The sequence below is a fragment of the Sinocyclocheilus grahami genome, unplaced genomic scaffold, assembly GCF_001515645.1.
Source record: "Sinocyclocheilus grahami isolate Dianchi unplaced genomic scaffold, SAMN03320097.WGS_v1.1 scaffold209.1, whole genome shotgun sequence".
Lineage (NCBI taxonomy): Eukaryota > Metazoa > Chordata > Actinopteri > Cypriniformes > Cyprinidae > Sinocyclocheilus > Sinocyclocheilus grahami.
The window spans coordinates 1,279,858-1,298,224 of record NW_015505388.1 but is presented as its reverse complement, the minus strand read 5'-3'; the positions used below and the strand labels follow the sequence as shown (position 1 = coordinate 1,298,224).

General features: G+C 37.6%; 1 protein-coding gene across 1 annotated transcript in view; it reads right to left on the bottom strand.

Annotated features, from left to right (window-relative positions):
* The window catches only part of LOC107595872 (peripheral plasma membrane protein CASK-like), a 245,711-nt gene that overhangs the window by 5,042 nt on the left and 222,302 nt on the right, over positions 1-18,367 (bottom strand). The window contains exons 18-21 of the mRNA XM_016286457.1: positions 13,961-14,029; positions 12,650-12,685; positions 10,649-10,845; positions 10,346-10,461 (exon numbers count right to left, since the gene is read on the bottom strand). Coding sequence (XP_016141943.1) covers positions 10,346-10,461; positions 10,649-10,845; positions 12,650-12,685; positions 13,961-14,029 — 418 coding nt within the window. The remainder of the gene's footprint in view (positions 1-10,345; positions 10,462-10,648; positions 10,846-12,649; positions 12,686-13,960; positions 14,030-18,367) is intronic.

The window sequence follows — 18,367 nt, the reverse complement described above, 5'->3', positions numbered from 1 at the left end:
CTTTTTTAAAGATCATTATTTTGTGTATTTGGTGTAACAGAATATGTTGACATGCTTTAATGTTCAAAAAACACATTATTTTTCAAATACTGTACATTATTGTAGTTCCTCTATGCCCCGCCTCTCTCAAACGCTTCGTTTTCTACAAAGTCCCTCCTTCCGACAAGCGCAGTCTGCTCTGATTGGCCAGCTGACCCAGTGCATTGTGATTGGCCGAACACCGCAAGCACTCGTCGGAAATGTAACGCCCCTTTCCATAATCGCGAGCTTCATCTTTCAAAATAAATGTAAAGACAGAGCCCCGAAAGGGGAACAGAGTCGCGTGACAGACACAGTGATGAAGCTGGTATGTGTGCAGTACACAAGCCACGGTTAAGACAGCTGACTCCACTGTGATGTGTCTCGCTCCCTCTCTCTCTCGCTCGCGCACACACACACACACACACACACACACACTGCTCTCTCTCTCGCGCGCGCACGCACACACGCACGCATGCACACGATGTGCAAAACTCCGCATTTGAACAGTCAATAGCAAATACTTAAACTAATATCAAAACAGAAGCTGATTCAGAATTACCTCCTCTCCTAGGTTCACGAAACGGTCATCCATAAAATGCATTGCTGTTCTGTTGTAAGTAATCTTAAAGATTCCTAAATGCATCTACTTTCGGAAGGCCAAATAAAGTGCTTTTGCTTTCGCCTAGAAACACACCGCGTCTCCCTGACATGGCTGCTTCAACACTAACGGCGGTTACTGAAACCACGCCTTCTTTCTTTGCGTGAACATTTGGGCGGCATTATGCTAATATTTCCACATAGTGAGGTAGATATGTGGGGGCGTGTTAGAACGAGCCGTTTTAGGGGGGCGTGGCAGAGTCTTAACTTTGATAAAGAATATCAGAAAATTTTGTCTTTGCAACTTCAGGGATCTTATCTATGCACAATCAGCTTGTAACACTCCAAAGAGAAAGGGAAACTTGAAATCGCATCATATGACCCCTTTAAATTACGTAATTCTGTTACATGTAACTAGTTACTCCCCCAACACTGCTAATAGGAAAAGATGGTTTCAGGGTTAATAAAATCACCACAGCAAAGGCGTTGAGTGAGACAGAGAGACAGACAGACAGAGAAAGAGAGAATTAAGCACAGAGGCTGTATGCCACAGCAACACAGTTACTTACATGCACAGAGGCCATTGGTAGATAGACAGCATGTAAAATGGACAGGGGAGGGGGTCATTGAGTTATGGCTCAGTTAACAGAACATCAGTAAGCAAATACAACAACAAGCACACCCAAAGTTGTGATGCTCGAAGCACAGAGACATGATGGCCATCCGTGTGCTCGGGCTGCTCTGGATGGGGCGCTTTCAGAGCGTGTGAGACATCGCTGCTCTGAACAATGAAACATGCCTCTGACATTCACAGCAATGCACTAGCATATCAAGGCAGGAATCTGAAAGCTGCCATTAAAGTGTGGAATTAAGAGGTTTTTCTGATAATCTGCTAAAGCATTATAATTTGCGGTCACAGTATGAGTAATGTTCTATTACAGTAACGCTATACATCATGACATACGTGGACATATGTGAAAGATACATAATAATATTCAGTTATTATTCTATCACACAAAGAGCAGATCAAATTATTCTTAACAAATGATAATGACAGTCATGTCTACCACAGTATAAACTTCTCTACCGTCTGACACATTTCTACCATCGCACTGTATCATTAAAGCTACCCTTGCTATACGGTTGCTAGAATGTTAGAAATCTTCTTTTTCAAATAAAATATTTTTTCAAGCTGAAGGTGCTGCTTAACAACACTTCTTTAAGGATTCATTTATTAAAAGAAAGTTAAAAAAACAGCATTTATTTGAAACAGAAATCTTCTGTAACACTATAAGTGTCTTCACTGTTACTTTTGATCAATTTAAAGTACTCTTGATGAATAAAAACATTATTTTCTTAAAAAAAAACAAAAAAAAAACTGATCCCAAACTTTTGAATGTGTATGCATGTTCTGTTTATGTTTTTCAATCTGTTTAATTTTTATCTGCCAGGTGAAAATTGTAAATCCAATCACTACGCAAATCTTTCTGTATGATTTTTATGTATCATTCATGTATGTAGCACAAACTGTGCAAACAAGCAGCATGAACAAATCTGTCTTAAAAAGATAGTTCACCCAAAAATGAAACGAGGGTTTAACGACTGACAGACTGCAACGGCTGGAGTTCAAAATCTCCATTTGTGTTCTACTGAAGAAACAAAGTCACCTACATCTTGGATGCCCTGGGGGTAAGCAGATAAACATAAAATTTTCATTTTTGGGTGAACTATCCCTTTAAGCCCGATTCGGACGGTAATTGTTTCTCATATGGACATCTGTAAAAATTAATTTACATATCATCTCAGTGTTAAAATTCATGGATTCGGATGGCGATTTATTCACAGTGGAGGAGTGAGTTCTGTGATCTTACGAACCCGGAAACGCGCTGCTCACGTGGCCAGTCATATGATTGTCTGCTGTAAATAAAATTAATTTTATTTACAAATGTATTCTTATTATTGTGTAAAATGTATTTAAAAATACTTATTATGTAAAATGTATTCTTATTATTCCAAGCATATTTTATAATATATAATCCTATTTATTATTTGATTATTTAAATCTCCTGTTTAAAAATAGGAAAATAGACGCGCTATAGTTGTATATAATTATACGCGATATATATCTGTTTATAATACACATTTTAAAGTTGTATTGCATACCTGCTGCTGCCGTGATAAAGACCCATTTTGAATGTTTACGTGCTTTTCTTCTCTTTCTGCTCCCAGTCACTGTGGTGGAGCAGTTATGAAGTATTGTTCTTTTAAATACTTTCCAGCATTTCAGAAATAAATATGTATGCAAATTACACTGAATTACAACGTTACCTTACGGTGTTCGGGAGTGCTCAAAAAGGGTTTAAACACTGAATTTTGAATCGATTTCTTCTCGTAAACTCAGAGATGTGGATTCGGACGGCAATTAAATTAGCACACGACCTTGGTGTTTGTCAAAAAACAGTAGGTAATTCGGCCGGATATTTTTACGGGGGTGGTGAGAGAAAAACACAGACATCCTGGATTCGGACGGCATTAAAATCACCAACTACCCCCTGTAAATCCCTTACGTCCCCCTGAGAAACAATTACCGTCCGAATAGGGCTTTAGACAAAATAAAAACAAACATAATCTAGTAGGTTTTACGCGATACAATGAAAAGTGGATTTAGATCATGTCTGTCAATGCTGAAATGGCTAGGATGGAACAGAGTAAAGGGTGGGGCTAATAGGACATCAAAATTGTACACACATTGAGCTAAGCCTGACCCCCTTCTGCTTTCACACTGAGAGAAGCACTTCCTGGCCTGTAGATACACACGTCTTTAAATAGAGGTCTATTTTCCTAATAAACTTGTTGCTGCAATGTTGTTGTTTTTTGTCCCAAGTCTCCCAAAGATAAAATTCTCCTTAACAAATGCTTACTATTGGAAAATCCCCAACCATATGCTTCCTATTTCCCACCCTAACCTAATATGAACCAGTGCATTATAGCTGGAAAAGCCCAAAGCACAACTCTAACAAAGCCCCTTGCCTAGACAAACCCTACATAATCAAAAAGTTTTAGACAATTAAACAATCCTAGAGGAATTTGGACAAGACCTGAAAAAAGGTCGTAATACCCTGAAGAGTCCCATTTCCTGCCTCTCTGGCTGAGTGAGCTCAAATCAGACTCACTAAAGTGGGGCACTGGGCTCAGGAGGGATTATGTCTGATCTGCGCTCCCCGCCGCCGATGGCTGAGGGGGCTATGCTCAACACAGCCTATTTGATCACCTAAGTGATTGGGTGCTCAGAGAACACTGTGATTCCAGCAGCCCAGATCTGATCGGATCTACGGTCGGGCCTGCTTAGGCCAGAAACACTTTATGCAAGTAGGAAAATGCAGATTTAAATGCTTGGCAAACACATTCTTGACACACTGTTGGCAGTTTTGACAACTTTAACTTTCTCAGCGTGACTGTGTTCAAAACAACTGCCATGACACTAGTTAACCTGAAAGACACAGAAGACAGCTGAATCTATGCAACAAAGAATTAAGGCAAAAGTGGGGTTCAACCCGGTACTAGCAAGGTGTACTTATTAAAGTGGCCAGTGAGTGTAGTTTTGTGGGGGAAAAGTATCAAAATAATATTTAAAAAAATATATATATACATTTTTCCATTAGTATTTTGCCATTAGTACATTGATAAATCAAAGTTTATAATTATATTTTGCCAAAACACTCTGAATTCTAAGCATGCACCAAAAGTTAAGTCAGTAAGGTTTTTAAATGTTTTTGAAAGATGTCTCTTTATGCTCAGCAAGGCTGCATTTATTTGATCAAAAATACAGTAAAAACAATACAAAAAAAAACAAAAATAACAATTTACTCAATTCTTCTCCCCCGAGTTACGTCTTCCACCATTTTAGAGTATCACAACACATACGCACACTTACCCCTAAGCATAAACAACGCTGATTACGCAGATTACGTTCATGCGCACGCTTTCTCCTCCGAACGTAAACAACGCTGATTACGTCAGTTACACTCTTGGGTACTCTCCAAAATGCCGGAAGACGTAACTCGGGGGAGAAGAATTGTTGAAACATTTTTTATTTTTGTTTTTTTTTGCGCTCAAAAAGTATTCTCGTAGCGTCGCAAAACTGAAGTTGAGCCACTGATGTCACATGGACTGTTTTACCGATATCCTTACTATGCAGAGGTGTAAAGTATTGTAGTAAATGTAATTAATTACTGTACTTTAGTATCTTGTAGTTGTACTGAGTATCAAAGATATTAGCAACTTTTACTCTTTACTTCACTACATTTTTGAATGAGTATCTGTACTCTTTACTCCACTACATTTGAAATCAGTGTTACAGTTACACATTACATTTTGCATGGACCTAGCTTTTTCTGCAGCAGCTTATTTCTGCTACAAAAGACGTGATTCTGCCTATTACAGGTCACTGAAAGTACTGCATCTTGTGCATTTTGCCCTTACTCACCCAAACTTGTCAACAAGGCTACTTTATGTTAATGCAAGTTCCTTAGCAAGTATTTGTGAATCACAGGTGTTTTATATATGAGATGAGGACATGACTGCAGCCGGCAATGAGGCCCAAACCAGCACATCCACTGCAAGAAAGCTTCAGCTTTTTAATTTTACTTAACATTATTTTATTTATCCATTATACTGAATAGACCTTTTTGAAAAATATTGTTTGTTTTGTGTTCAGTTTTATTTTGGTTTTAGAAAATAAACGCGATTGCTCCCCCTACAAATCAACTCTTTCTTGTTTTTGTTTCATGCTCTCTGTGCCTTGCCCTGGACTTTTGTCACTTCCCGTCTCCCGTGGTGTTTGTAGTCAGTTTGTAGTCTGTTTGTTCATTGGTTCCCCTTGATTAGTCTCCCCAGGTGTGTCTTGTTATCTTGTTAAGCTTGTTAGCCCCCTGTGTGTTTATATAGCCATAGTGTTTCTTTAGTTCTTTGTGAGTTGTTGAATGTAATGGTTGTCTGTTTGCCAGTCATTCTGTTCTTTGTTCCCTTTGGTTTTTGCCTTATTGTTTGTTCTAATTTTTCCATGAAATACCTGCACATAGATCCTTGCCTCTGACTGTTTTCCGCAGCTTCTCCACAACAATGTTACAGTTTATCACTGGCATGTCTCTTTGGCTAGTGCATCTTTGAGCCTATATTTAGTATAAGTAAAATGCTTAAGTACTGTTAAAATCAGATACTCTAAGACTTTTACTCAAGTTGTTTTGGAATTGGTGACTTGTAACGTGTAGTGAAGTAATTTTCACTGTAAGGTATCTGTACTTTTACTCAAGTATGGTTTTTAGGTAATCTTTACACCTCTGTTACTATGTTTCTGGACCTGGGAACATTACAGTTGCGTTGCTGTCTATGCAGGGTCTGAGAGCTCTCACATTTCATCAAAAATATTTTAATTCGTGCTCCGAAGATGAACGAATGTCTTACGGGTTTGGAACAACATGAGGGTGAGTAATTAATGACAGAATTTTCATTTTGGGGTGAACTAACCCTTTAATATATTCTAAAATATAATTTATTCCTGTGATGGCGAACCCGATTTTTCAGCAGCCATTACTCTAGTCTACAGTGTCACATGATCCTTCAGAATTAATTCTAATATCCTGATTTGTTGCTTAAGAAACATTTCTACATTTCTAAAACATTATTATTAATGTCGAAAGCAGTTGTGCTGCATAATTTTTTGGAAACCGCAATAGAAATCTTTGTTTAAAACGTTTTACTGTCACAATTTAATGAGCTTTTTTTTTTTTTTTTTTTTACTTAATAAAAGCATTCATTTATTTGTTAAAAGAAATCTTACTGACCACAAACTTTTGAATGATAGTGTTCTTGCATCATAAATTGTGTTCAGAAACACTGCATAATGCAACAATGTGAAAACAAGGTAGTGTAGCTAAGAGTTTAAATTCACATACTTGCACAGAACATGCTTCTGGCTTTATGATTTAGTGGAGTCTTCATCACTGAACTAACAAATTCACTTTTAATCTATTCCACACCATTGGGGAAATCTTGACAAGAAGGAACGATGGCGTCGTTTAACATCCTGTGTGTTCGAAGATAGTAACCTGACCCTGTGTTTGCTAATATTACAGACTGCAGGACCTAAATGACTTGCTTATATAAGATGTTAAATGCGGTGGGGTTCACCATGCTTCCAATGAGATCATATAATTGCCACCTTTCATAATTTCAGGATTGATTTATATAGAGGTTGTAAAATTTATCTCAGAGTACATCCAAGAGCACATATACAGGTGCATCTTCAGTGGAGGTCTGTGTGTTGGTTTGGACCTGAAGCCATGATGAAGACATGAACTTAATCCGTTCACATAAGTAACATACGAGTTCCGCTTTTTCTCTCCCCTGGCCCTTTACCAGCAACCACAAACTCTTACTGAAAATGTGGGCGTCTCACTTACGGCCTTCGCGTTGCCCATGAGAACACACGCATAAACACACTTGTTGCATAGTAGTTTACATATGCAGGTGTGCTCATCAGCGATAACGACCCAGGTTTCCACTGTGGCTGGCTTTAATGAGCCCCTTTGGTACTTGAAGCAAAATGAAAGATTCTGGAGCACTCTTAAAGGGGTCCTATTATGCTCTTTTACAAAGTCTTGATTTTGTTTTGGGGGTGTACTAGAACATGCTCTCATGCTTGGTGGTTCGAAAAACGCATTATTCTTCACATAATTTACATTATTAAAATACCTTTCTCCCCAGGCTGGGACAAACGGCTCGATTAGTTCCGGCTTTGATGAAGGTCCGCCTTCCGAAAAACAAAATGTGATGTGTGATTGGTTAGCTGTCCCAGCGCGTTGTGATTGGCGAACAGCTTAGACGGTGTTTCAGTACTGCCCCGCCTCTTGCTCTGTCTTTCAACAAAAGCTTTTGGGAATCCGGCACTTCTCACTTGTGATGTGGAAGCTGTCCTCAGTAAAATGCGCAGCACACAATAACAAATTGGGGTTATAATGCTCAGGAACAGAGTTAAAAAGTAAATTGCAACCACTGTTTCCTGACATCATCCGCTTTCGGAAGTGAAAAAAAAACAGCGTTTCAGGCGGTCGCACACCGGACGAGAAGCGCAGCGTTGCGACACGTTTTTAACATTCGAATACATTCTTTTCTATGAACTAAATATCTCCCTTTGGAGTGAACTTTGGGATTTGTAACTTTTTAGATCTTTTTTTATGCCCAAACATACACACTACACACTGACTAAAATTAAAAAAGTGAAAAAGCATAATAGGACCCCTTTAAGAGACTGATTGGTTCAGGAAGAGCAGGCAGAATCAGACACATAGCTACTTGGCTATGTATTGGCACAAGTCACCCTGCTATTTGTGGAAATGCTGCAGTCACGAACTCTGGTTATTTGAGCTAGACAGCACAGGGCCCTGTTACCTGCCCATACCTACCACTAGACACACAAAAAAACACTCCCTACAGCCTCTGAACTACAGTCTGAAACATTCAATGAAGACGTTTCTTGCAACAACTGCTGACAACCTTCCTATGAGTCTGCTTTCACTGAAAAGCAGGAATATAAACATAATACTAATTATAGACTGTCACGACATAAAAAAGACATACATGCATTCGTCCTGACAGTGTTCCTCCTGGACTGAGTTAGCAATGGCCATCAACGACATAGTGTTCTCTTGTGCTTCTTATCATACTGTATACTGTTTCTGAATATCTGACAACAGTAATGATGTAGAAAAAAAATAAAACAGAAATTGTAGAATTTGATCGTCAACAAAAGCTAATTTTTCATGTGGATGTCTGTAGAATAAATTTACATGGCACCTCAGCGTTAAAACTCATGCATTCAGATGCAGATTTAGTAGAGAAGCAAGTTCTGTGATCCTACGAACTCGGGAACGTGCTGCTCACGTGCTCAGTCACATGGTTGTAAATAAAATGTCATTCTGCTGTAAATAAAATGTCATATGCTCAGAATAATGAGAATAAATTCAGATTTAATAATATCCTATTATTTGATTATTAAATCTCCAGTATAAAAATCTGAAAATAGACACTATAGTTAAAATGGTTTTCGGTCTTGCATTTATCTCTCAAAATTATGGATGTCATTAAAAATGTGGAGATTAGCAGAAATAACTTATTGCAACCTCATATTTATGTAAGGTAAACATAACGCTGCTAGGTTTATATTTTTATGCATATAGTTGTATATAATACATATTTTAAAATTGTATTGCATGCCTGTTGCTGCCATAAGGACCAAATCAAATGTTTATGTGCTTTTCTTTTTTTTTCTATTTGTTCTTAACAGCTGCCACTCGCTGTGGTGGAGCATTTATGAAATATTGTTCTTGTATACTTTCAAGCATTTCAGTAATAAATATGCATGCAAATTACAGGGAAGTGCAACAGTTACTGTACGGTATTCGGCAGTGGTCAAAAAGGATTTAAACATTGAATTTTGAATCAATTTCTTGAGATGTGGATTTGGACAGCAATTAAATTGCCACACGACCTTCTATTTCAGCCGGCGATTTTTTTACACAGGTGGTGGAAGAAAAACACAGACATTCTGGATTTGGATGGCAATAAAATCACCGACTAACCCCTGTAAATGTTGAAAATAGCTTACGTCCCCATGAGAAACAATTACCGTCTGAATTGGGCTAAAGAGTAGAATTTACCAGGTACTTCTATAAAGCGGATCTTGTATGAGTTATGGTCTCTTTTTTATTACTTTATTTTGTTTTGATATGTTTGTCAGTAAGAGACTGAAAAAAGCCAACCCTGTTCCTATGGTTTTTGTGTAGTAAACAACTGAAAATTTAAAAGTAGATATTTCAATTCATTCAAATACCAGCATTAAATTCTCTTTTTAAAAGAGTGTAATGTCAACTTGAGCACAATAGTTACAAATGTCAAATTAAATGGAAAAACTGAAAATCCTTTTGAAGACAAACACTACTGCTCAAAAGTTTGGGGGACAGTAAGATTTTTTTTAATGGTTTTGATTTTCATAAGTCTCTTAATCCATAAAATACAGTAAAAACAGTAATTTTGTGAAATATTATTACAATTTTCTAATTTAACATATTTTCCAGGATTCTGATTGTTTCTGTCTGAAAGTTCAAAAGAACCACATTTATGTGAAATAGAAAAATATTAGTTTTTTTAATCTTACTGACCCCAAACTTTAGAATATACTTTGTAAATACTGTACATCTCAAGCTAAATACATTTTAATATATAATATAAAACAATATATGACATATATTGTATAATTATGACAATGTTTTTCTTTACTTAAGATGGCACAATGCAACATTTATCTGATAGAATGATTAAAATCTTACAAAATGTACTTCTCAAACTAGAAAAGGCAGCCATTTTATGAATGACCCTTTTGCATTTCCTACACTTGTCTGTACAAACATTTGCTAAAAAGGCAGTAACGTTCTTAAAAGTGAATGTTTATCGCTAATCAATAATTGTGTACATCTCCCTGGGAGCCGCTATTTTTGTGTGACATCATACACCCACATCAGTAAACTTACTATTTGATTTTACTCTTGCTTATGGGGCACATAAAGATTACTAATCAGATCACTAATAAGAAAGAGCTGATTGACCAGTATGTAGCTGGTGCCTGTATGAACAGAGAGGAAAGGTGCAGAAAACCCATCGGAAACTCTACCTGCGTTGTGCTTTGCTAGGTATTTGTCTTTGTACTGCTTTTTTTTCTTGCCAAACCAAGTACAGCTTGCCTGCTGTTCTTGCTTGGTTTTCTCCATGGCTATACAAGCCACCCTCCTAGAACAAAACAAACAAAAGATCAATTAGATTAACATTAGCGTGCAGCATATCTGTTAGCCTTGATGATAGTACATCTTTGAGTACTTTTAAATTGTATTGAGAGCCACTTGCGTTGTACTGTATCTTCTTTCCCTCTACCCTCAGCAACAGCCAATCACAATCTTCTGGAAAGAACCAAACTCACCACTCCTGAAGTTCAGGTGAGGGAATCAGTCCCGCCGTGCCATTCTTGGTGTTTTCCAGCTTGCCTTGCCACCAGTTATGGTCATCTTTGCTGATAATCTGGATTATGTCACCCACCCTGAAGCGAATCCCTGCCTCTTTACAGGGGATGAGGTCATCCTTCACCGGATCATACTCAAACTGTGCCCGTACAAAGATCTGAGAAGAGACATGGTCAGTGGAAGTCAGAAATGCCCTACAGTGACACAGACATCGCAAAGGAAAGGACTGACTGATAGAGGTCAGTGTACAAGAGGAGGTCAAGGTACAGCTGCAGGTCAGGGTACAAGTTTTGGTTGCAATGAGAAGCATGCGTGGCTGAAGCAGCACGCTATGAAGTCTGAGCATGACGGCAAACAGATGATGCATTTAAGTATGTAAGAGAGTGAGTTATGTGACGGAGTCCTCGGTGGACCTTTAGTGCAGTAGAGTACCGAACTGCAGTCTGAGGGTAGAGTGGTGTGTGACTCCCGGATTAAAAAGAAATGACATAGAATTGACTGAAAGGGGCCAATAAGTACAAACACTGTAAAATAAAGCTTAACGTTATATTTTCAAAGAATCACACTGATGATGTAATTGTTTTTGAGTACTTGCTGTGGATTGGGCTCATTCTTTAAAATCTTACCTTGATGGAAAATTTATCCTTGATTGGAGGTCTGGAGATCTAGGGCATGAGAGTATTACAAACATCATGCAATATCATGACACTGTGGTGGCATTAGTACAGCAGTGTGATACGGGTTGGTGAGATGAAGAATGCATCTATAAAGGCTAACGTTTGGAAAAGTCATGGGTTGATAAAAAGGAACAAAGCAGGGTGGTGAAGTCAGTCACGTCACTGTGTTCTCATCACTTGTAACAGTACATAATTTCCATCACTCAGTGACGTCCTTCAGCCAACACAGATGGACCGTGCTGGCAGATGGCGCCCTCTGCTGATTGCCTGTCTCCCTTTCTACTTTTCATCCTATCAGGACACAGTGCTTCAAGGCGAGGACTAGAAATTACCAAAACAAATTGCGATGGGCTCTTTGATCCCTCATGTTGTCAGCTTTGTTGATTTGCAGGGTAATCTAGATGGGATGTGAGAGGAAACACACACCACTCTGTAGCCCAGGGCCAGTAGAGAAGCATGAGACTGCATGGGGTTAGGATAAGAAAGAGACACCGATCTGGAATACCTGATCCATTCTTTAACAAAGCTAAAAGTCTTACAGAGTGCGAATAAAAGTTAGGACATTCTGTGCCAACAGTTTTATGGTTTATTTGGAATAATGCATTAAAAAAAGAAAAACAGTCTTAGAGTTGATATACTGTCTAAAAAGTCGGTTCAAATGGGTATTTACGAGAAAACGGTCTTTTTCGTATCTTCATCTCTTAGCTGTTATAGTCTTTAGTGTAATCTACTGTCTGTGAGGACACTCGTCACAACACAATAATTGAACTTCCTTAATAAATAAATATAAATTAATAATTTAATTTATTTAATAAACTTATTTATTTTAAAATGGAATAGAGGTAAAATTCTACTAAATTGTTACATTTAATTCAAAGCTTGTTTTTGATATTTTCTCAACTGGTTCAATGCATAGAATAACCCATCTGTAAGACTAAAAATCTATGTTAAAATGATAATGCCCTTGAAATTTATTTAAACTTTTTTTAGTAATTACAAAAAAAGGCATTAATAACCAGTCCTTTGCATTTAGAGTCTTGTTGTTATGTAATGCAATAACACTACAACCTGCAAGTCAGTCTGTCTGTAGAGCAGCTAAACACTATTGCTAATGTAAAAATCACAATGTCAGATGGTGAATGGTGTTAATGCAAGAACTGATTGAGAAAGCAGGATGTTAATAGCGGTGAATCACTAACTTGTTCATTCAATCTCAAGCACAAAAGCAGTATGGAAAAGCGCTAGTCAATAGAGGGTGGTAAGACTGATGGATGTTCTATTCACCTGGCGTCCTTTTGGCTGGATGGTTAACGGCAAGTCCTGTAAAGCAAAGCCCAGCAGTAAAAGAGAGACTGACCATTTACAAAGGAAAGGCAGACATTGACTCATGAAACAACTAAATAACTATTAAAAGTAATATACATTCAACAAAACATAACATTACATCATAAATTCTGATTAAAAACACTGGGAGCAATGCTATCTCCACAAGGGAGGAACACAAATGTTACTTCATTTTGTGTGTATGCATGTGTTAAAAAGAGAAGAAGGGCTGTTGAGGATAAATCTCTGAACAGCAACACACAAGAAAGCAAGGAGCAAGCAAGCAGCTTCAGCACCACACTACATTCAAGCATGTTCATGAGGTGGAGACTAACCCTCCTCTATGAAGAACAGCAAGAGGGTCCCACTGAGTCCATTTCAGGGGTGGGCGATATTAGCAAATGTTATTATTTCAAATTTTGGCCAGTGACAATATATATTTACTGAATGTAATCGAATTTTACTGAAAAGAGAATTACATTAGTATAAAGAAAAAGCAGCTTATCTTATATTTAACTAATTGCAAGAACATTTCAATGAAATAATTTATTGAGCAAATATTTATTAATTATTATTATGTATTACAGTACTTATTTATGTTGATATATAATAGGAATATTTTAATAAATATTAAAAATATATATATTTTATTAATTACATATTTTTCTGCTTAGAACATTTTTTAAGAATATATCCATTTATATATATATATAGTTCATATGCAGTGCTAATGTAGATCTCACTGCATTTTGTTAGAAGTATGCATGCTTTTTATGCTAGGAATCCTTTGCATGCCTCCAATGAGTTTGGCCTAATCATTGTGCTTGCTGTCAGCCAAAATACGTCACTTGCACTAACAAAGAGCAATATTTAATTAAAAAGTATAACGGCAGATCCCACGTCCACTGTACAGTGTGCCTGGGACCACAAATTGTAATCACACTGGCAGTCAGAGTGAGTGAGCTACAGCAGCACAGAGCACACCAATTTGTGAACTGAGATAACGGAAACTAGGAAACTCCGTCTTGTTCAGTCTTTGCATTTGTGTTATTTGTGTATTGAGATTAAAATATTCTAGTGAAATATATAAAAAAACTAACTGGAAAAACAAAACAAAACCATAAAACTGGACATTAATCAAATTGAATAACATCTGGTGCAAATTAAGAGGGTATGATTGCAAGAACGGGGGTTAAATAATCACAAACAACATTAGGAGATTGTTGGGGGGTGGGAAGGGGGTCGTTATTTGAGGTTGCCTGGGATCCTTACCAAGATAGAACTGTTAATGCTGGAATGGCCATTAGCAGGGGACTGTCTGGAGGTGGAGGGGGATTCTTTCTGTAATAAGATACAGAGGTCAGCGAAACAGCAGAGCAAACGGACACTAGCCAACACTGCGGTAAGAAATAGGGGACATCGTGTAAGGGAAACCAAAAGATTTGCTTGAGATTAAAGTTAATAAAAAGACATTTTTAAAGCATGGTAATGCTACAGATCATCAGACCGCATTGCAGCTTCCCAACAAAAGAGGGAGCCAACGCAATTGTCTACATGTAAACATCTTCCTTCGAAGATTTACTGTGTGAAGGTACTCCAAGTGAAAACTGACCACTTTAATGCCAACATCCTCTCAGTAGTAGTGTGATATGGAAGGTGAGTGTTATAAAAAATTTATTTCTGTAATCAACATGGTACAGATTCACTTTTAAATTGCGAATAATGCTGCAAAACTGTTTATGAACAGCTTGTAAAACATTCTCACATTGTACATCTAAACTTCCCTCAACACTGGCAATACGTAAGCAAGGGTTCCGGTATCTTGGTTGTGAAATTGGTGTGCGGTAGTGTCTGAGCCAGGCCTTTTGGTCCAGCAGGATGGAGGCTTTTGGGGAGAAAAGCGTTAACACACAGCCATCAGGCAGGCAGTTAGTCACACAAGAATCCACGGCAATCAAACCCCACCACAAAAGGCCATGATAGGCCAGGGAGACAAGCACTGCAGAGAGAGGAGACTGGCAGAGACAGAGCAGGGGACAGTGCAAAGGCCACAGAGGCCATTACCTCACAGGATGACTGCTGTATGCGGTAGCCTGGCACAATCTTAAAGGTGATGCTGCCTCTCATATCTCGCTGTCAAAAGATAAAGAAAAAGCTAATTATTAAAAAAGGGCATTTTTACTGGATTATGTCTGCATAATGGTAGCAAAGTTTAATGCCTGTTTAAGAGACTCCAATGAAATTTTGTCATCTACTCATCACGTTCTTTTTTTCAAGGAATACAAATGGAAAAAGTATATAATAAAGAGTCTCTGTGTTATTCTGCATTAATCAGAGTGATACATGTCTGATCAAACACAATTTGGTTATTTTAGATGTGTCTTTTTTCTTATTTAACTGTAATGATGATAGCTGCATTGTAACGGTTGTCTCACACACACTTTACACCCATTCCACTTTACAGTTGTTGGAATGCCCTGTGAAGTCCACTTTGCAGGGCACTAATGTTCAAATGGAACACAATTTTAGAGACAGTCGCCACTAGTTGCCGTCTGTGAGTCTGGACATTTTGCTAGGTACCTCCATGAAAGATTAAAAATCATAATTCAAACAACATGAGGGTGATTAAATGGTAACAAAATTTTAATTTTTGGGTAAACTTTCTTTTAAGAGGGGCACAGCTGGAAATATGCTATGTTCCTACTCACAAGCATCTTCTGAAGCTGCTCCACCGTTTGATTTGCTACACTTATGCCGTTGATCTCCCGGATCTCGTCTCCAACATGCAAAGTTCCTGATTTGTTACAAAGCAACATGTTAAATGCGTCAATAAACATCGCTAGTCTTACAACCTTCATAAATTGAAAACTTAACTACTTTAACTGCATGAGATCTTAATTAATATAAGCTTGTCCCGCTTGCAGGATGCATGTAGGAGATACTTGTTGATGGCATGTGTGTGTGGCATGTGGGTAAGGCTTGTACGTCAGTGTCACACTGCTGCCAAGTTCTAGGAGACTTGAGGTTGAGGGATTTGTGAAGTGTTTATGGAGATAATGGAAATACAGGAGAGATGGAAGGATAGTGGATCTCAATATAGCAGCGTTGGGTGAAGATAATGGATTTTGAAGGAAAACCGATCTGGTGCATGTACCTTGTTTGTGGATCATTCCTCCATGCATTATTCTTGCCACGATGCAATGGTTCAAGTCGTTCATTTTCAACGTGATGCCCTGAAACAGTGCCCACAAACTCATTTAAAGCCACAGTGATGCGAACGAAGCTTTCAGGAAGTTTGACTAACATGTGGAAATACATTTCAACCGCTATGAGAGCTTAATCAAGACCACCATCATCTCAGGATGACAACACAGGATATCTGATGTGCAGCACTAGCATTTGCACACTTTGAAAGTGGGGGATCATAACCACTAGAAACTGATGTCATGTTCATGCTATGCATAAAAGTCTGTAGGTTTATATACGTGTGTGTGTAAATGTACAGTAAAGTTGTAACTCATACCATTGGTTCATCTGTGTTCTTCTGGAACTGAACTAGGCGCACTCGTGTAACATTCTCTATGTCCATGTCTCCGTTCGTGCTATCAGGTGAGTCTCCGTTGAGATATGGTGATGTGGGGGGTGGGGTGACCCTCAGTGCCTCGTCACTGTACACCTCATGGGCCACAACGTCATGAGTCTGAAGTAAGGCCTGAAAGAAAGTGATAGAGAGTGAGTTAGTTTAAAATGTTTTTTAAAGAAGTCTCTTATTCTCACCAAGTCTGCATTTATTTGATTAAAAATAAAAATCTTGAAATATGATTACAATTTAAAATAACCGTTTTCTATTTAAATATATTTTAAAATGTAATTTATTCCTGTGATGGCAAAGCTGAATTTTCAGCAGCCATTACTCCAGTCTTCAGTGTCACACCTTGCTGATTTGGTGCTAAATAAAGATTATCATCAGTGTTGAAAACAGTTGTTCTGCTTAATATCTTTTTGACAACCATGATATATTTTAAGGATTCTTTAATGAATAGAAAGTTCAAAAGAACAGTATTTATTTGAAAGAAAAAAATAATTTTAATCAATGAAAAAAAAAAAATTTATTATCACTTTTTAATCAATTTTAATGCATCCATGCTGTATAAAAATATTAACTTCTTTCATTAAAAAAAAATAATAAATCTTACTGACCCCAAACCTTTGAACGTTAATATACAAATTTAGTTTAGTTTATTATTGTGCTTTATGTCTGATGGCTGCATTCCTAAAACCCTTAAATTTTTCTTAATTAAAAACAAAATGTAATAGACTTTAGTAACATTAAGTAAACATGGCATTCAGTGTGTAGAGACACAAACTTTGTTCTTTTTTCTCACCTGCTCATCTCGTACTATCTTGTGTGCAATTAAGAGAGTGTGAGAAAAGCATCAAGGGCAAGGTCATGCTGGAATTTGACAGCTAGTACCTGCTGGTGCCTCCCTCCTCTCTCGAGTTTTTTCTCTTTTCTGCCCCCCACACACACTGTTGACCTGACATTCAGAATTAGTGAGGCTGACATCACCCCAGTCTCATTTTCTCATGCATGAGCTCTTTTTGACTCATTCCCTCTTAATTTTTCTCAGTTCTGTACTTCAAGTGGAAGTAAAAATAATGCAAAAAGCCCCCAAGTAAGTCCCTTGCATTCTGAATCATAGCAGAGACTATTTTAATTAATTTCACTCCGTTCCATGCCATATTTGTCTCCCACTGATCTCACACGCTTTGAAGAATCAGATTTTCCAATTTTTCTACTTTTAATCTTACCAACAATTCTCACCCTCACTATCACCCCTGATTGAAAGTTAAAACTGTAGAATTATGTCATATTAAAGTTTCAGTAAGTGGTCTTTTGGACCGGAAAGGATGTTTCGATTTTGAAAGTTACAATATGTTTTCTGTTATATTTGAAAGATCAATAAAATTAGACACCAAAAAAAGAGAGGAATCTTTAATCAACTAAGCTCCTTCCCTCTAGATCAGGGGTCGCCAACTGGAGGACCATCCGAACCACATAATTTGCCACATAACACAAGACTTTTGACATAATGAAATAAATAAATGCTAAACGCTATTTTCTAACAAAATCAAATTTATATCAAGCACATCAAGGTAAGCTCAGTAGAGCCGTTTGGGTCATATGGCGCCACGGGTTGCTACTAGAGTTTACTGTTGCTACATTCAGATGTGCAGTGAAGAGAGCGGCGCGCAAACAGATGAAACTTTCAGTGAGTGAAAAACAATGCAATTCTCAAAAATTAGGAAAGTTGACGGGTCCTTAAAGTCTTAAATTTAGTTTAATCAAATTTAAGGCCATGAAAAGTCTTAATTAGTATAAGAAAGTATTAATTATGATTTCAGGAGGTCTTAAATTTGGGGACGCTGGTAAGACAAGAATTGCGATATGGCTTAATGTGACGAATAAACTTTAAAAGGCTATGATTTAATTAAATAAAAATGAGAGCTGCACGTTTCAAAGTCACGTGTTGTGCTGCTTTGTGTACAGCCGTTACCGGGGAAATGCTTTATTTATGCCGTTCCGAAAGCGCTTCCTGCTGGCAGAGAATAATTTTGCATTTTTAATAAGCCCTTCTGCTATTTTTGTTCAGACCAATGTGAAAATCAACCCATGTT